Here is a 20068-nt window from a genome sequence, read left to right as displayed (position 1 = left end):
GTACAAATATAATATTTTCAAACCTGCTTGATTCAACTGAGGGTTATAGAGACAAAAATCAATCTCACCTGCATTGGATGGGGCACCAGTTCACCACACTCACATTTTGACAATTCAGAGGTACTGGTTACTTTAAGTTCAGTATTTGCGTTGTCATAAGTCCACAGCTGCTGCAAGCAGGCAAATAAGCAAGAAATGTATCCTCCCCTTGAGATAATAAGACCAATAATCTGTAAGAAAATAATTGTTTCTAGTTTCCTTCCATTATCACATAGATGCCTCATAAACACAGAAAATGTGTTTTATTAAATTGAAAGCATTGTTGCTTCAAAGTGGATGTATTTAGTAAGATGCAAGACCTTTTTTTTTATCAGATATGGACATGGAGTCATTGTGAGCTGCTAGGACTCAGCATTTTTAAACTGTATAAAAAATACTTCACTTTAGAACCCAGTTTTAAGTGGCAAATTAATATATACCATGATTGTTAAGAAATGAGTTAGACTTGAAAAATACTAATCTTGTCCTGCAAGCGACATAAATTTAGTCCTAAGGGTGGGAAATTAGTGTATCTGGGGAAAAAGGAATACATGACTTGGGTTGAGATTCAGATTGAACTCTGGAGCCATGACACAGCAGAACTCTCTGGTCCTGGCTGTCCCTTCCCTCCTCTCCCTCTGTGGTGGTTGCACAGAACCTCTATTGTCACTCCTTACTGCCTAGCAGGTAAGTCTCTTTGTTCCTTTGAAACCTAAGTCCAATATGCTTTCCATTGGTAATATCATTACATATGCCTTCCATATGTTTCATTGTGTGTTTAAACATGGGTGCAGGCGCAGCAGTGAAATGGCACACCCAAGCCCGTATTTTTCCAAACAATACCTTTAACATCGGTGGCCACCCATGTTTTTACCCTGTCTGGCAGACTGTAGGAATTAGTAAACTTAGTAATTCATTTAATGATGCTAGTCTCTTCCATATCTATTTCTTTTATTTACAGATTTTTAAATTCTTAAGAACACATAGTATCTCTTTTTCCTCTGCTCTGTCTAGTCTTCCTCTTGACTTATGTCTTTCTCCCCCAGTAGGTTCCCGTCTCCAGCCTCTATACTGTATTATATAACTCTGCTTATAAACAGTGGCGTAGCTCTAGTTCTTACCGCTCAGGGAGGGGCGGGACGGTGCTTCAATTTGCAGCCCTCCAACATATCTGAATATGTTAAACTATTTAAATAGAAAATTAAAATGACGTATAGAGAAAAATTAAGATACATTTTGCATAGATTTATTCATATATATATATATATATATATATATATAGAAACAGCAATATTTTTATATACATTTATAAGCATCAGCTAGACAAGATTATAGTATAGACGCACTGACAAGCCGTGTTCTAATTATTAGTTTAATATAATTACGCTACGAAAACCAGAACCAAAGTAGGGTACAAGTGATAGGTGGGATGTTTTCTGCGCAGAGCAGGAACGCATTCGGATTAATAACGAAACGAAATTATAAATTAGTTGTTTATCTTTCTAGAAATTATCGGTGTAATGTTTGTTTATTTTTGTCATTCACTCATACATTTCAACTGCTGTGTCTGATGCAGAAGGACAGTCTGAACATTATTTTTCAAGCATTTGTGGTCAAAAATCGGAGAATTTGACTTTTTTCATACATTAGTGATATTTTTCCGAACCCTGCTCCTTACACACGAATTGTACTGAGCCTTTTGGCCAATAATGCCGGCCCCAAAAATGTGCCGCCCGGGGCGGACTGGCCCCAGCCACGCCACTGCTTATAAACCTCTCCCCTTAATTTCATTTTGTCTCACAGACCTCTCTCCTTCGTCTGCTTCTCCTACCTGGGCGACCATATCTCATAAAGTCTTAACACCGTTCCCGAAATACTAATTATTAACAACCCCAATTAATGTCTGCTCATAGACTTTACCCTACTTTATAAGAGCGCTCTCTAGTGGGTATGGACTCTGATCCTCTTTGTCAATTTTGCACATTGAGTGCCCCTGGTACTTTTCTCCACATGTTCTGTTTATGCTCTCCCGTTTTTTTTTCCATTTGGTCTTTTGCATCTCGTTCTTTTTCTTTATTTCTATATTCGGATTTCCCGCCTGAAGCTGTGATCCTTCTTCCTGCTTCTCACCTTTCATCAGCAGAACCACATCTGCTTAGGCACTCTTGATGCTTACACCTCTTGATTCACATTGGATATCCTCCGACACTGTCACTGGGTATGTAAATTGTACTGTTTCTTACTTTGCAGTTATCTGCATCTCGTACTAACAAAGCATTCCTAACAAATCCCCAGAAAATCACAGTTTGTGACATGAAGACCAGAGCCACGCCCACGTGTGACATCAGTGCCCTTTTTTATTTTTGTTTTCATTTTTAAATATACAGGAAGTGAAGGACCAGCCGAACATCACTGTGAAAATAAACCGCCAAACAAAGAAGACGCTGTGGGCAATGTAACTCGCCTCTTTTGATTTGTGTTTTTTTCGGCGCTTTGACACTATGGTGTTTGCAGAACTGAGCGCCCGCCTCAATGACATCGGCTACAAAAACTGGTTAAAAGCGGGCTATTGTCTCGTGAAGCTACGTGATGGGCTCCAGGGATTCCTAAAAAACGAGATGAGGGACTTTCACCAGACGCTATCTCGAAATAACCCACGGCTTCGAAAAGGCATACAATGTCGACAACGGTGCAAGCCCCGCGGCAATCAGGTGAGGCAGCACAGCCACGTTACAGCGAGGCTCGTCCCTCGGAAATCTCGCGTTGTCCGACGTCGACGTCCCGTCCCCGCTATCAGCAGTCTGGCGAGCAAGGCTGCTCATCATGTATTCTTTAATTTAGTTCGTTAGGTAATGTTAATTATAAGAGAATTATCAGCGAAATAAAACGAATTCTGAATATAAAAGTAGATTTTCTTAACATCACGTTGTCAGTCCGCTTCCTTGCAAAGTTGGTGAGCCTGGACAGCACGCGAGTGAGCAGCCGACCGTGTGAATAATTATCTTCAACAGTGCTTCTCAAACTGTGGTCCAGAATAAGTTGTTTGATTTGAAAATTCTAGGAGCTGAAAGTTATATTCTTGAGGTGTATGAGAACCTTAGGTTCATGGAAGACTTGAACAAGCTGTCCTTTAATCTCCTTTCCTATTCGTGGCCCATCTTTTCCTCTCAGCGATTCCCTGCCCTTTCAGAGGAGGAAAGAGCCCTTTAGTTTTTCAGTTCAGTGAAAGCAAAGCTTTTCTCAGTAGAAAAGTGAATCAGTGTATTTAAAGACATATTCAGACAGGACTAGTTTTATACCAGCAGGTATCCAAGGCGGATAGCCTTTCACAAAGAGCTTTTAGTGATTTATAATCCTTTATTCACCACATACAATTTCTTGTATTAGGAATTTGTCGTTTTTCACATACTCTCAACTTACACTCCAGAGACACACTATGAGTTTTTTTGTAGGGGTCTGAGCATTGGGTCAGCTATTTGTCCAGCGCTCCTGGAACAATTGCAAGTTAAGGGCCTTGCTCAAGAGCCCAACGGTGTAGCATTCATTCCGTTACTGCCAGGATTTCAACTGGCAATCTTCAAATTACCAGCCCAGAACCTTTAGCCAGAACGCCATCATCCATCCATTATCCAACCTGCTATATCCTAACTACATTTTCTTTAATTTATTAGGAGGGAAAGGGGGCTGTTTGACCTTTGATTTGGCTTAGGGGACCTTGAAAGAAAATACATTAACCTCCTTAGCGTTGCATTTTATTCCAAAAATTATATTTTTATGAAATCTCAAAAGTGTAATAATGATACAAATAATAATAGTAATGATGAATAAAAGTAGTAATATGAAATAAACAATAATAATAAAAATATGGGGGAAGTCAAACTAAAGTTAGAAAATGGGATTTATTAAAAAATGCAACAAACCTTAACAAAACTGATGTAGTCTCCACCCTTCTCAATGCACTTGCACCACCTGCCTGGAAGTGCCTGGATTTCAGCAGAATAAAAGGTGATGGTCTCGGTTATAACGCTTATGCAAGATGCATCTGTACAGTTGCTCGAGTGACCCTCGGAGCTAAGGCTTTTAGCACAGTTTTTGCAGCCCGAGTAATGCTCAGGTTTAACGTTAAGGAGGCTATGAAGCACTGATCCACTGCACAACAAACATGTTGGTGGTTTTAATATAGACAGACAGACAGGACTTTTGTTCGTCCCCATGGTGAAATTTTGCTTTTAACAGAAGCTCTTTAAATAAAAAAATGCACACGCACACAAAACTCACAGGCACAGGAGTCCCCCAAGACTGAATCTGGGAAACCCTAAGCTTCATTGGAATACTCACAGGCCATTGCATCTATACCTCTGTCTTCCAACTGTCACCCCATAGCTACAGCTGTCTCTAAATATTAATGTCTTTGACAGATGTGGTCTGAATGCCATTATTAAAAAGCATGATGCATGACGGTTCAGCTGTTAATAAAATATGATTTATGGCATGGTCAAAATATGTCTGATAGCATTTCTTCACTATTCGGGATTCCAGTAAAAGTGCCAGAAATGTAACATGCAAAATGGGGCAGATCTGTCTTTAAAGCAGCAAGCAGTGCTGTAGTACAGGGATTTCAGAAACCATTTTTGACTCCATTTCTTTAATCTGTAGTAACACTATGTGGAAATAGTAGTATTAACATACAGTATTTAACTAATCCCATGATAAACAAGAAGGTATTAAAATACACTTTTTAGGTTTTTTTTAGGAAGTGAAATGATGATTCTAACAAAGTTCATCAGACAAAGGAATACATATACACATTCATGAAGTTAAGAGGAAGTACATTTAGGACTGAAGCAAGCGAGCACTACTCAAAGAGTTGAGAGAATTTGTAACAAACTATTGAACCACCGAATTGAAGCAGAAGTCTTGGAAACCTTCTAGAAGTATCTGGATGAGATACTGGGATAGCTTAGTTATTAGCTAAACAAATGAGTCTGATGGAGTGAATGGTCTCTTGTTTGTTAAATTGCTTATTTTCCAGTTTTCATAGTTTGTTTCTTCACATACACTTTCATTTATTTTGACACCTGAATTCTTTTTTGCCAAGTAACTGTCTGTCCTGTCTCCACTCCACAAATTATTTGCCTCCAAGCATCTTTATAATCTTTACAAGAATGTCTATAGCTCTGATCTTCCTCAGAAACAGTAGAGTCATAAAATATTCAGACCGCTTCACTTTCTGTGCAGACTTGAAGGTGTTGTAGGTTTAATTATAAAGAGATGTTTGCCACTTTTGCCCATCAACCTGTACTGAATAGCCTATAATTACAAAGATAACAGCAATGTTTGCAAATTTATTAAGAATGAAAAACTGAAATCTGTCGTTTTTCTAAGTACTCATATTCTTGCTGTGTCACTTAAAATTGTGGTGAGGTGCATCCAGTTTGCTGCAATTACCCTTGAGATGTTTATCTAGAAATTGATTGGAGTCCACACAGAAATCCACACCTATGACATGTGCCAGATTCAATCCTGTTTGATTTTATTGTGACTCGTCATAGAGTTCTATGACGGAGTCGCTTAGAATATCATACTACATGACAAGTGGTCATGGGCACAGAAACTAGGAGCAGCAGTTGTGGAAGAAACTGCACATAACGTTATGTAAATTGTATAGTGTGGCTGAGGCTTAAGTCTATAAATTTTTGATTCTTCTGAAAATCCTCAAGAATAAAAAATATACAGTACCACCCATTTTGATTACGTTATAAAGTAACAAAAAATAAAGAACTGTTATAAAACAAAAAAATACAAAACTCATTGATTAACTGAACTATTTAGAAGAAAGTAGAAATGCCATCAACCCATAACAGACTAGAGATTGATACAGTATTCTGAAAAAGTAAAAGCATAAACTAAACAGATGTGTTTAGTGATTGAATCTGTCCAACACAACCTGCTGAAAGAGAAAAAGCAGACCATAGTGAAAAGAAACTGAGTAAAGAGAGGTGGAGGCAGAAATATTCTTCCTCCAAGCCTCAGTTCTCCAATATAAATAATAAAGGTCAATTTTAAAAAACTCCAATATTTAGTTTAAAAAAGGTACAGTAACAGCCCACTAGACCCCACAAATGTGTTAAAATCCACCATTATAACTTTTTTTAATCTGGAGAGGTCTTGCAGTGTTTTTGTTATTTACTTCTGTCTTAACTTTAATTATTATTCTTTATTGTAATAATAATACTTTAGTGTATCACTTTTTTTACTGCATTTTTCAAGTTAGAATTGTACTTTTGATAACCTCACTTCTGTGCAGCTGTTTATGAGCCACCATGTACTGAAATTCATAATTCAATAACATTTCTATCATTTTTGTAGTTTTATGACCTCTGTGAACAGTGCAAGACATGGAAGGAGGAGATCCTCAAGCACCACACCAACAGAGATGCATGTGTGCATTGGGGCAACTGTAGGCCGTGGTTGTGGTCCACTGAATACTGGGAGATGGCCAAGGTAACAGCATTACAGTTTCATTATGTTTCTGTATTTTGCTTGCACTGTTTTGTCTCAAACAACTTAACCAATCCCACATTCTTGTAAATTTCTACAATTGGGACATTACCTAGTTAATTGACATACTCAGAGTAATATCGTGAAACACTGGTGGAGTCATGTCAGAAATCAGGCAAAAGCAACAACTTTGATGTAGCTGGGATCAGCAAGACAAGGGAGGCTACTGAGCTCAATGAAGAGACACCATACCAGAAAAAAAAGTTAAACCATTTCACATTAAAGGTAAATTTTGTAATTTCATCTTTTTTGAAAGGAATTTATATGTGTACATAATACAAAACTAATTTTAAAATAATTAGTTTGTTTATTTAGGATGTAAATTCATTTGATAGTAAAAATAAGTCTTATTCCCATTTATATTTCAAAATAAATTATGAGTTAACAAGCTTCCCTTACAGTTTTATTGTAGCCAGTCAGCAGGTACAGGTACACAGCATATTGTTCTGAGATTTTTCAGATAAGGCAGACAGAAATGTTAAGGTAGTGTAGTTATACTTGCAATCATGGCAGTGGAGAATGGCAACATGTTGCATTTTGATTAGCACATGCAAGTAACAATGTCATTGTTCTCTGTACATGTGGTATTATTGACCCTATAGACCTAAGGCACTTTCCAATGACAGTACGAAGGGGATTAAGGAAAAATAATCCTGTTAAATTATTAAATGATCATACTCTTGCAAACATGCATACCATATACTATGGCAGTGAATGCATGCTGGATTAGCCTAACCTATGCTCACTTGTACAGGTAATAATAATAAATATTAATACATGTATTTGTATGGTACATTTTATTTGTATGGCACCTTTCCCATCCAATTTGTAATGATCTTTAGGTGAATTTTAAGGTGTGAGAGTTTTTTTTACTGTAAGTGTCTACAACACACAACATATCCTGCTCCAATGACAATGTGCTAATGAATGCCTTCAATATTTCATTCAAAAATCTCGAAACACTGGGCCTTGTTATTTTCTACCAGCCATATTGATCTCTGATTCCATCTCAGGCACAAACAATTTCTAGACAGAATTTTACACCTGCAGGCCTGGAAAGATATAAAAAAAATAAGAAAAGAGATTCTATTGTGTTTTGACAGGTGTGACCATGAAAATCACGGGGGTTAAGGAAGAACAAGGCTCATGGGCATGACTCAGTGTGCAGACCCCACCTAGCTGTATTGAGGGAAATAAAGAAAAACAAGCATGTAGTGTGAAGGTTAGGGGCAATGAGACTTGAATAGCCCATGCATAAGAACAATAAACCCTTAATGAGCAGAGCAAGAGCAGGTAATAAGAGTATGGACAGATACAAAATGACAGAGACAGCATATGAGATTAGGAACAATATATATACATTATATAAACCTGTTTATCCAGAGCAGGATTGCAGGAACCTGGAGCCTACCCAGACAGGTTTGGAAGCAAGGCAGAAAAAATCCCTGGTATGCAATATGTATGATATGGCTGATGTTAAGAGCAAAAAGAATATGATGTTTCTACTCTCTGATTTGAGAGAGAGAGAAACATTGAAAAAATGGGCACAGATAATAGCGTAATTCTGCTACTGGATTATTTTCACAATATCATGTACTTTTATCTGTGAATATAAACTAAAAAAAAGATAAATTAATAAATATAGAATAAATATAAAAGCAAATTAGTATGTTTAGCTTTTCACCACTTGGCAGACTCTCTTCCCCCACCTACCTGTATAGTTTAGTAAATACATTTATTTATTTACTAGTTTACACTAGTAAACAGCAAGACAATGATTATATTATGTTCATTAAAGAACCATCAACAGCAAATCAAATTAATAATATAGTCAGTCAGTCAGTCATTGTCCAACTCACTATATCTTAATACTGGGTCACAGGGGTTTGCTGGAGCCCATCCCAGCCAACACAGGGTGCAAGGCAGGAACAAACCCCAGGGAGGGCACCAGCCCACTGCAGGACACCCACACACACCGACAAACCAAGCATACAATAGGGACAATTTAGGATCGCCAGTGCACCTAACCTGCATGCCTTTGGACAGTGGGAGGAAACCGGAGCACCCAGAGGAAACCCACACAGACACTGGGAAAACATGCAAACTCCACGCAGGGAGGACCCAGGAAGCGAACCCAGGTCTCCCTACTGCGAGGCAGCTGTGCCACCGTGCCACCCAAATTAATAATATACTGTATTGAACAATTATTCTAAAAGTAAAGTTGAATAAATCGGACTCTGCAGCTGCATGAATAAAAAAAAAATCGAGTATGTGTTCAGGTAAAATACCACTTCCGGTTAATGGATTTGGCCCAAAAGTTAATACAGATCTACAGTTTAGTGTAACAACCACATGCCAAATTTCATCCATCTATCTGGTTGCGTTTTTGGGATATCGTGTTTATACACACACACACACAGACATAATTCCAAAAAACGGTATTTTCGGACTCTGGGAACGTGAAGATTCATCAAAATGTCAATTTTTTTTCATGATTAGTACTGTATAGTTTATACTTCGTATACTTCGAGTGCAAAGTGACAGGTGAATTACTGTCAACAAAAAGCAGACACCTGAGAAATAAACTGAAACGTTACTCATTTTTCTGTCCATACAGTAAAGTTTTTGTTGAGCAGCACATTCTGATTTCAGGCGTTTGAATTACATCTTGATATACAAGTGCATAGAAAGGCGGCTCGTAAATCTGCTTTCTATTCCACAGGCTTTACACGCGTAATCAGCTTGCTCTGTCACCGCAAATGCTGTGTGAACACCCGCCCTTTGTCACCAGCCGCCATTCACTGGTTTTAGAGTTAAATGTTATAAAGGTTAAAAACTAATAGCTAGAAAATTAATTCAAAAACGAAAACTAAAATTATGTTTAGTGAATTATTTTATTTCAGTTAGTCTTTCCAGCTACTTTAATAGTTTTGTTTAGTTTTAGTTTTTCATTTCAGTTTTGTTAATTATTTTATTTCAGTTTACGAAAATGTTTTTTTAATAATAGTTTCGGTTTTGATTTTAGTTTTCATTAACTATAATAACCTTGGTACTAAACCATTTAAATAAATCAGAACAAATATCCTGTTTGTGCATCATGGTACAATGATAATAGACTAATTTCTTGTGGGACTGTTATCAACTTTGTAATTGTTTCGTTACAGGAAGCAATTATCCTGAAAAAGGCTGTTTTTTAAGTAACTTTAACTCAAGAAAAGCAGAATAGGTTCTTGTTACTTATTACCTACCCTCTTGCCTTCGGCTTTATTTTAAATGTAATAAATGTAATGGTAGAAGAGTATTTAAGATAAAAATAATACAGAAATGAAAACTGAAAAATGAGAAAATGCATTGCATGGTAGATAAGTATTTGGCATTGCAAAAATAACATTACTGATTTAGCATTGCATATTAATGAATAAATGTGTCTGCATTCAGGTGTAGTTTCCTTACAGAATGTAATGTTTATATCACCTCATATTTTGTATAATATTTTACTGGAAGAATCTAACTATAAATAATATTTTATTGAAAGAAGCAGAATGCCTGATTCTGCTTCTTTCTGAACTACTGAACTACACTACTGAACTCTTGTTTTGACAGGCATACATGCCCCGTGGGCAGTTGGACATACCTGGCCCAGAGAAGTGTGATGCTGCTGCTTTGCTGAACCTCATTAACTTCTGTGATCACTTTAACTTCATTAATCGGCAAAAAGTTAGAGAGGTAATCTCACTTTGCTATTGAATTATATGACTTGCTTTGTAAATAAAATTTTTAAATCCATATCCAGATAACATATTGAAAAACAGTAAAATTAGCTCCATGTTTAACACTAAAAAATAAGATAACACTTATTAATTTTTAAAATATATTTCTGATTACATAAAAATGGGTCCAACTTAATTATTTCTTATGCAATGTCTACTTTTAGTGGTGAGGATTAAAGTGGATGGTCAGGGAATGAAAATGTGTGAATCAAATAATTTTGAGTTTTTTTTTTAAGTTTTTTTTTCTTTTTTAGTTACTCTGTAAAGGTAGTAGAGGTGATCTAAATCATAATTTTAAGATAAACCTTGATATTTAAGATCATGTGACAAGTGGCAACACAGAGCAGAGAATTAAGAGAAAGATGCAGGCAGCAGGAAGCACTTTTCTGAAGCCGTAATTCTTACTTAGACTATTGTGACACTGGCTGAGGTATATAAAATTGATATCAACCATGCTGAAAGAGCTTTAATAATGGCACTTTTAAACCAATCAAAATAACCCTAGAAAAATTGGACATGGTGTATTTATTATCCACTGCTGTTGAGAAGAAAGGAGACCATTTGCTTGCTAAAATGTTTTTTCAAAGGTTCAGAACTCAGTAGGTATATGTCATGGTACCTCAGATCTAAGGAGTCACTTACGCACTGTTGTCAAAGAACAACCAAAGATGAGAACTTGTTTGAAACTTACTGCCCTACCTTCTCCAACTTCCTACCTGCAGGTAATAAAAAGTCGCAATGAACTGATGCATTCTTGTGAGATGAGAGTGACCCCACAGTGGATTGTACAATATGAAAGGAAATTGGAGGAACTAATTCAAGAACTGAAACATGTGCCAGAGGTGACATCTGCTGGTCAGGAAATGAGGGAGGTAATTTAATGATAGAGGTTTTGCTGGTCACATACACATGTGTATTACTAAACTATTGTAATTAAATACTGGGGTTTGTAAGGCACTTGTCATAACAAAAATGAAAAATCAAGCCATGTAATATTTATTACTTTCTGTTGTGTGTTATAGATGTTGTCAGTAGACTGGGTTGTTCATATTCCTGGCCAGGACTATGTTGATGGAGATGAAAGTCAGTTTGTAGACCCAGAGGTTATCTCTACAGTGGAAGCAGAGATCCTGCAAGAGAGTCTACGGGAACTGTACTTAAAGGCACAAGAAGACAGTTCTGCCAATGCACAGGTAAAGCTTTCTCACAATTCAACAATCTATTAAAAATTTTGAATTGTCATTGTAGATTTTATTTTTCACTGTCACCAAGAGCTTTACAAAATAATTCATAATTTAATACACAATAAACAACATACTCTGAGACGACATACAGAGTGGATGATTATTTCTAGATGAAAGAGCATTGCATAAGTATACTTCCATACCCCCAGCATTATAATTAACATACCTATGTGCCATGGCAATGAAAACTATATGCTACCATCCCTGGGTGGTTCTGCATTTTATTATGTTGAGTTATGGGATCTTAATATAATTGTTTTTTCCATTGGTTAACATAAAAATGTGATATACCGTCGATGTAAAAACAAAATTGTTAAATTATTATAGACTGAGAAATTAAAATTGCACTATTTTGTTTCGGCATATGTCTCTACCAGTTTTGACCATCTGAACATACTAACATATGACCTAGATATCTGCAATTCCTGATTGGCTCAAAATTTAGGCTTTGGACTGGTTTACTCCAGTGCACTGATTGTTTTACTTTCATGCTACTCCAGTGTGGCTTTTTCTCTATAAGATTATTTTCTAAGTGTCTTGCATATTTTAAAGTGTTGCTATTTAACAATCCTGATGCCATAGTCATGTTTCTTGTTGATGGTGTTATTCTCAAGAAGATGCACAGTGTTGTATTTCTGTCATATCTGATGTTTAATACCGGAGGCATAAATTATTATTCTGTTAAAAGTTGTGGACAAATTTGTAGGCACCCTTACAACTCAATGGAAAAAGTGCTGTATGCCCCCAGAAAAAGTAATTAAATGAAAAGTAATTGTTCCATGCATACCTGCATGCCTTTGATATGTCACTGAGTAAAGCAAAGCAAGTGTGAAAAGAGAAAAAAGTATTTTTTATCTACAAAAGTATTTTAAAATGTCCTGGACACACTTGTTGGTACCCCTAGAAAAGATCATAAATAATTAAATAAGAGTGATTTTTTCAAATGCCACGCCTACTGTGAAACATGTAGGAGGAGTCTTGGTTTTGTTTTGGGACTGCTTTACTGCGTCAGACAGAGGGTGCCTTGAGTCTGTACGGGGCACAATTAAATCTCAAGACTATCAAGACATTCTGGAGTGAAACATACAAGGCACCCAAGAATGGCTAAGAACAAAGTATTGCTCTGTTCTGAAGTGGCTCTTCTAGGAACCCTGATTTCAATGCTATAAGACATCAATGGAAAAAAATTAAAACATGCAGTCTAGAGTACACACACTTCAAACCTGACACAGTAGGTGCAGCTTGCTCAAGAAGAGTGGGCCAAACTTCCTGTTGACAGGTGCAGAAGTCTCAGTGAGAGCTACAGGAATAGATTGTTCGCAGTGATTGCCTCTACAATTTGTGGAACAAAATATTAGGTGAAGGGTCCCATCATTTTTCTTCATGTCATTTTCATTTCTGTTATTATTTAAAATTTTCTGTTGAATCAAAACTCTAACTCAGACTCTGAATTTTGGTAAATACGGGAAAGAAACAATGATGGCTGCCAGTTATTTTTGCCAGTTGCAAGTTATTTCAGAAAAATGTGGGATCTTGTTTTTTTGTGGAGGGGTATCAACACATTTGTCCACATCCATCACAGTTCATGACTAGGCCATATACCTTTGTGAAGTTTTGATGTGTGTTTTTTGAAAAATAGACATAACATAGACTTAAACATATGTATTTTTTACTTTTTACTATGATTGGATTGGGTTTACTTATTCTTTGTATTATTTTCACCCAATAAATAAACAAGGTTCTCCAGTCATATTACTTTTGCTTTGTATAACCTTCCAGTTACAACCAGCATTTTAAGACTTATTGGGAACAGTGTCTTTCAGCTTGTAATCATTGAAATGTGCTACTGATTTTGCGTTCACACTTAATCTACATGCAATATACCCAGTATTTAAATTTTAAATTTTTTCCATCATAGACAAGTAGATTTTTCTGTATTCTAATAAATATTCTGAAAAATTCAGCATAAGATCATTTTTTGATGCAGAATAACTTCACTGATATTGCCTAAACTGTTTATTTCCATTGTACACATTTCTTTTTCTGTATGCATTATTTGTATTCTTTTGTATGTGCCTTCTCAAATTTATGACTTCTCATTTATTGGCAAAACACCCCATAGTTCTTGTTCTGATGGTAGAGTCATAAACCATACAGTTTACCGTGTTGATAGAGGTCTGTAAATCGCTGAGTGTAGCTTTTTGTTTTTCAGTACTTCTTGGGTATGCTCTGACTTTTGGTCAGGACATACCAGAGCCTCATACTCCTGAGAAGGTTGAAACTGTCTTGAATGTTCTTCATTTCTAAATAATCCTTGTTATAGTAGAATAAATAGATTCACATATTTTAAGAAACATTCCTGCAAGAAAACAAGTACTGTAATGAATCTAAACTCTTTGTAAAAAATATAATTGCTTGCATACACAATGTTCATATTTTAACAATACTCTATACTCAACAGCAATTTCAAGAACTTCAAAAGCTGAGAGGCTTTATAGAAGCTAATAAGGACTTGAAAGAACAGTTTCATAATCAGCTGTTGCAAGTCGACAACCTTCACTTACCAGCAGATTTGCTAACTAACCAAGAATCCAAGAAGTACACACAAGAAGAAGAGCATGACAAAGAGGAAGGTATGAACAACAAAACAATAAGCATTTTTTGCCTATTTACAAAATCTCATGACATTCTGTAGAAGAAGCAGTGTAAGAAATGTTGACAGTCTTAACATGTTACAAAATCTGGAATGGAACATTTTCAAAATTCCACTGTTTAATCAATGAAGAAAAACTAATCAATAGTTAAATAAACCTTATTGAGGTTGAGCATTTACACATTTAAAAATAAAGGAATGAGAATATATTGGAATGGTGATTTTTTTTTTTTTTTAACATAATCCAACTCTCTGGGTTACATGGTACCCCATAGCCTTCTCATGGCAAACACCAGGTCTGGACAGATTGCCTTCTAAGCCCATACGTACATGCACACACCCACACTGGGTCAGTTTGTAAGCAACTGTTAACCTAAAATTTGCCTTTGGAATGTGGAAGGAAAACCAGAGTAGAGCATACACAGACCAGGCATTATGACCTGGCACTAGATTGTAACCCAGCATGTTTATTCCACCCATGAAACAGATGGTCTTGACACCCCTTCCATTGCAATAGTAAGGAAAAAAAATGAAAAAATTTATTTTGTATACAAGAGTAAAATAAAATTAGCAGTTATATACAGAAGTGATTTGTCTCAAAAGATGCACTGAATAAGCCATCAAAGAATTAGAGGGATTATCATTATGTTTAAAGAGGGAAATAGGGAGAATAGAGAGAAAAAGGGCTCCAAGGATTATACAACAGTTGAATTTGGGCAAATTGCCAAAAATGATAAGGATAATCTCTCTATTGTAGTAAAAAAATCTTGGGTCGAGACATGATTTTCTCGGAAACACGTTAATGTCCTGCGAGACAAGGAAGTGAGATAAAAGGACAGCTGCTGTACAGGTTTTTAAATGTTTGATGTGCTGCGCGACATGCAGATCACGCAGCACGGCACAAGCTGCAGCAGCAGCAGCAAGCCAGCTGATTGAGCATAGAGAAGGTAAAAAAAACTGTATTTGTTTCCTATTGTATCACCTTTTAAGAGGGGGTATTGGAGGAGCAAGCACATCTCCTTAGCGTGCGTTCAGCTCCCCTCTTCACAATGTGAGAGGCAGAGACATAAAGTGGCTGGCGCATAGTGCACCCTGTTGGGGTTAACGCATTCACTACAGCTTTATTACTGGCAAATATCAAGAAATAAAAAATGAATGAAATGAAAATAATAATCTCTTTAAATTGTATATCCGGTTAACCAAACCCGGGGGTGGGTGAGTGAAGCGAGCAGGGGGCAGAGCCCCCTAGTCTTCATAAAGAAATTCATAAAAATGATAGGTGTAATATACTGATGTATATTGCTTAAAGTATACTGTATGCCAGTTACTGTACTAAGCAGTGAGTTATCTATGCACACCCTCAAAGATTTCTGGAATACAATAACACTAAATTAAATTTGTGTCTGTTAGACTCTAAAAATGTATCAGTTTTGATGGCCCTCAACAAAATTTAATCTTGTGTACTCTTTCATATTTGTACCAGAAGTGGTATTTGAATCTGCAGGATTATGTTTTAAGTCCTTTTTCTTAAGCAGATTACTATACTGTTTTCAAATAGAATAAGATACTTGAATTTGGTATTCTGAATACTTTGTGGTATTATATACTCTGTTTTAAACAAATAAAAATACAATACCCGAAAAATTTGTTGATTTAAGGTTTTAGATTATCCAGTGGAAGAGACTGGTTGTACATACTGTAATTACCTGGAAATCAATATAAAATATTACAAATGAGTGATTTTTTTTTCAATTTGTGGCTATTATCAATTGAGTCTGCCTACTAAAGTAATATTTTTTGTGTTGCAGGATATGTCCCCCAAAAAAAGAAAAAGATGCTGGTTTAGTTACTGTATATAGGTAAGCAAATGTTACTGCTAAGAGGTGCTTGACAAATAAAGACTTGATAGTTAAATAAAGTGCAGACTCACTAGCACTTTTTTTCCATTCTGCAGTTAACAGGTTGGGGAATCTTCTGCTGTAATAGTCTTCTGTTAATAGGGTAACCAGATTCTTCCTGAACCAGAAATGGTCTAGTTGGTGGGTTTTTGGGATTATGGGAAAGGATGGGGCAATGCCTTTGCTGTGTGGATTATAGTGATTCTTGTATGTAATTACATTTTCGTATCATATCTCTTTATTATTTGCTATTATTGTTGTGGTATTAGAACACACAGTTATTCTGTATGTTTCACCCAGGTTAACATTTAAACTGTAAGTTCACAGAAATATAGAAAGAGATCCTACATAGCCACTCAAATCAATTAATGTTGTTCAAGGAGCTGGTTATAGATCCTTACTTTGCCCTCACAACAAACTCAAAACTAACACCCGTCAGAAAAACTTGCAGACACAAGTTCTATAATTTACCAAAGCAGAATTTAAAAATGTCTTTCTTAGCTGCTGATATTGGGTTGTTTTGTTCTTGTCTGAGGGCCTTATGTTACACCTGGAACATGCTTGATCTCTGTCTTAGTACTATATTTTCACTTTGATCAGTCTTTCATGGGGTGCATACTCTGCTAAAGTAAACCCTCTTGCCTGCTTTTCTTTTGACATGTAAGCTTTGCAATTGCTGGATTGGTCAGATCTTGTGTCTATTTAGAAACAGACCTGATGTACTTAGTCTGTCAATATTTGCCATATACAGTAGTAACCTGGTTAATGTCACATTGGGCACACATTATAAACCAGATAAGGCTATAAACATTTTATTAACTATATTATTAATAATAAAAAAGTATCACAAATATGTTAATGTTTCATTGTTTTATGTCTTGGTTAAAAACCTTATTTTTTTTTATAATGTGCAGAGTATCATTAGCTGTTTGTTAGCTACCAAGACTAAAATGGTACTCTTATGTTTTTATTTTCCAGATCATCCTATGAACATTCTGAGTAGACTCCCTCTGTTTTAACTGCACAAGACACTATGAATACATGTGACAGGATCTCTTCAGAAAATATGCTTCCCAAGCACTTGCTCAATATATTATGCTCATATTGCTTTGTATGGTAAAAAGTCACACTTTCTAATAATGGTGTGGATTACAAACTGAAGTCCTCTCTTCTTTGGAGTTTGTTTGTACCCCATATGACAATCTCATTTCTAGTCTAACAAGATAATTCTCAGGGCCACAGGCAGTGTTGTGTTTAGTTTATCTGTTCAAGTAACTCTGTTTGTTTATACCATTTTATCACATAAAATATAAGTGGTTGCTACACACAACATTTGAACATCTGAAGAGTCTAACTTTCAGCACTTTTCTCTAACAAATGTATATGTTCTTCCCATGACTACTTTGTTTTTTTTCAATCAGGAATCCTAGAGAGATGCTTTTATTGGTCTCAGCATTCTAAGTTAGACTTTAAATCAGTCTTTGTTACATAGCGTATATGTAGGCTAGTAGTGCACAATGCATTACATGTTTTACGACAAACAATTACAACTACAAAGACTGTTTTACAAGAGCACTGAAACAATGGATTCATGTAAAACTGAGAAGACTGATTTTACACAAGGAAGAAAAGTTTGGACTAATGTTAAAAGACTTGGACAGTTAAAGCTCCAGGAGTTTGTGACATGTAAGATTTAAATGAATTTGACTAATTTGCTTAAATGTTAGTTTTTAGTAAGTTTTTTAACCGGTTAATGATGCAAATATAAATCTTATAAATACTACAATAATAAATGTTACAAACCAAACCAATTTATTCTCTGACAAAAAAACAGCTTTAAATGAGTGTGTTTTAAATTAAAATATCCTATCTTGGAGTTCACAAATTCAACAGTACAGATACAATGTTTGAATTTTTATTTTTAGTATCAATTGAAGAAGAAAGATAAATCAGGCAGTCCATGGTGTGGATGGACAGATAGATAGATATACACGCATGCTATAGTCTGAACACACACCAGAGTGACTAAAAAGGAAGAAAAGTAAAAAAGAAAAGGAAAAAGTCTGACTTGACAGTTAATCACAATGAAGTGTATTGCTGTTGGTATCATTCTTTTAAAATGCCTGTGCTGATATCCCCTTAAGAATATAACATCCCCTCAATGTGTTGTTACAATTGGGAAATGCCATGTTTGTATTTTGATATTTATGAATGTCCATATTTGTTTACTTACATGATAGCTGGGTAACTACTTGATGGGTATACCAGTATTTTAAAACTGTTGTTACTGTTAGTATTTATATATTTTATATTCTATTACAGAAAAGGGCACAATATTGTTGACTTCATTAATGGATGCACTTTTAGAGAAAGCATTCTAATAGTATTTCTGTTTTTTCCAGGGTATTGAATAGATATCGAGTATCATAAAATTTCACTGTTATCGGTATCGTAGTAAACATTAAGTAGATATTCTGTATCAGCCACCAGAGATCACAGTTGTGTTTTTCGTGCTGGAGCCATACTCTTGAGATCTGTGATTACAGATTGTGCTACACATTTGCAGGGTATGATATGCACTTGTAAATCTTCCAGTAATGTGACTTCATATAACATGTGGTGTACATAGCAAGCTACAAAACACTATTAATTTATTTGTGGGCAAAAGGAGTTATGGAATTAAATATGTGCTTTGCAATGCTGGTATCCTTGGGTCTCAGCAGAATGACGATTTGTTTCCCATGTCAAGAAACGTTAAAAATGCACCCTTTCACCCCCTCACAAGCTAATATTCATCACAGGGATTGGCTTGTCATAATGGACAGAAGAATGCTGAGAAATGTAGTTTTCCATAGATGGGTGGTGCAGGGTATTGTGCTACTGCCTACCGATCCAATGTTGTGGTTTTAAACCCTGTTAAATCATGGCTCCCTCATTGCACGGCACTGTGTGGTTTTCCTCCTGTCGCCCTAGTGTATGTGATCCCAAATTACCTCCGTGTAAGTCTGCAGCACGATCGGCTTCGAGATCTCTACGTTATTGCTGAATGACTACAGAACAAAACGCACATCGTTATAAAAGACAGACTGACGGATCAGTCATAGTCTCAGTTTCGCCGACAGAAACGGTTGGCTTGTGTTTTGAAAACGAGATTCTTTACATACAGTTTGTGTGGAAGTTTGAAGTCGTGCATTTACATGTTCATTATTTGAATTGCCTTTTGGTGCCCGCTCACGCCCTCCGTTTCTCGCTGATCCTACGTATGCTTTCCAGCAACGCTGGCGACAGGCTAGGGTGGGACGATGCGGAAACGAAACTTAAGTGGAGGAGGCACTCGATGCTCGCCGCTGTCTAGCTCAGTCATGGCAGATTTGACAGCTAGCCGCGGCCGCTTTCAGGATCCGGAATACAAGAACTGGCTGAAGACGACTCTGTGCTTGCAGCTGGTGAGAGGCGGCTTGTCGAAGTTTTTGGAGACGGAGACGGGCAAATTCCACGACAAGCTGCTTTCTGCACTATCAGCACAGTCCTGCCAGAGCAACTGCCAGATCACCTCCAGAGTCAACCTGGGCACTAACAAGGTTTGTGGATTGGAGTGCAAGAGATCGGAAGTGCTGGACGGGAAACACGCGGAAGGTTTTGCTCTCTGACATCTCGCGGTCAGTTGTCTTTGTGCATTTCTCTTTTTTAGAAACCAAGCGGATATACGTGCTTACTAATACCAAGCTATACGGTCCATTTTTTGGCTGTATTGCTCTACTCAGCCACTGGCGGCACCACATACACCATCCCATCTAACCACTTCCTTAGTATACCAGCCGGCTACGGTAGCTGTTGACATGCGGTAACTTACGTTCGGTACAGCTGGTCCAAAAAAGGACGATGTAAAAGAAGCGTGGATTC

At 36.5% G+C, this 20068-nt stretch overlaps 2 protein-coding genes across 8 annotated transcripts in view; both read left to right on the top strand.

Moving 5' to 3' along the window:
* The first annotated feature begins 2133 nt into the window (after positions 1 to 2133).
* LOC120523628 (uncharacterized protein CXorf38 homolog) lies at positions 2134 to 18069 on the top strand. 3 transcript variants are annotated; one of them, XM_039745102.1, is made up of 9 exons: positions 2134 to 2257; positions 2427 to 2750; positions 6409 to 6543; positions 10204 to 10326; positions 11093 to 11242; positions 11393 to 11563; positions 14076 to 14247; positions 16076 to 16126; positions 17144 to 18069. In XM_039745102.1, exons 2-8 carry the CDS (start codon positions 2541 to 2543, stop codon positions 16111 to 16113), a joined length of 999 nt encoding a protein of 332 aa, XP_039601036.1. In that variant the 5' UTR covers positions 2134 to 2257; positions 2427 to 2540; the 3' UTR covers positions 16114 to 16126; positions 17144 to 18069. The 3 variants fall into 3 exon arrangements, with proteins under 3 accessions (XP_039601036.1, XP_039601037.1, XP_039601035.1); XM_039745103.1 differs by lacking the exon at positions 2427 to 2750 and having other exon boundaries at positions 2144 to 2257; XM_039745101.1 differs by lacking the exon at positions 2134 to 2257 and having other exon boundaries at positions 2274 to 2750.
* A 1304-nt stretch (positions 18070 to 19373) lies between these two features.
* Positions 19374 to 20068, top strand: part of LOC120523627 — a 96887-nt gene continuing 96192 nt past the window's right edge. For 2 of the 5 annotated variants that reach the window (XM_039745096.1, XM_039745097.1), the window contains exon 1: positions 19374 to 19746. In XM_039745096.1, the coding sequence (XP_039601030.1) occupies positions 19468 to 19746 (279 nt within the window). In that variant the 5' untranslated portion in view covers positions 19374 to 19467. The other 3 variants (XM_039745098.1, XM_039745095.1, XM_039745100.1) reach the window with 2 other exon arrangements.

This window comes from Polypterus senegalus, chromosome 2 (genome assembly GCF_016835505.1).
Source record: "Polypterus senegalus isolate Bchr_013 chromosome 2, ASM1683550v1, whole genome shotgun sequence".
Lineage (NCBI taxonomy): Eukaryota > Metazoa > Chordata > Cladistia > Polypteriformes > Polypteridae > Polypterus > Polypterus senegalus.
This window is presented reverse-complemented; position numbering and strand designations above follow the sequence as displayed.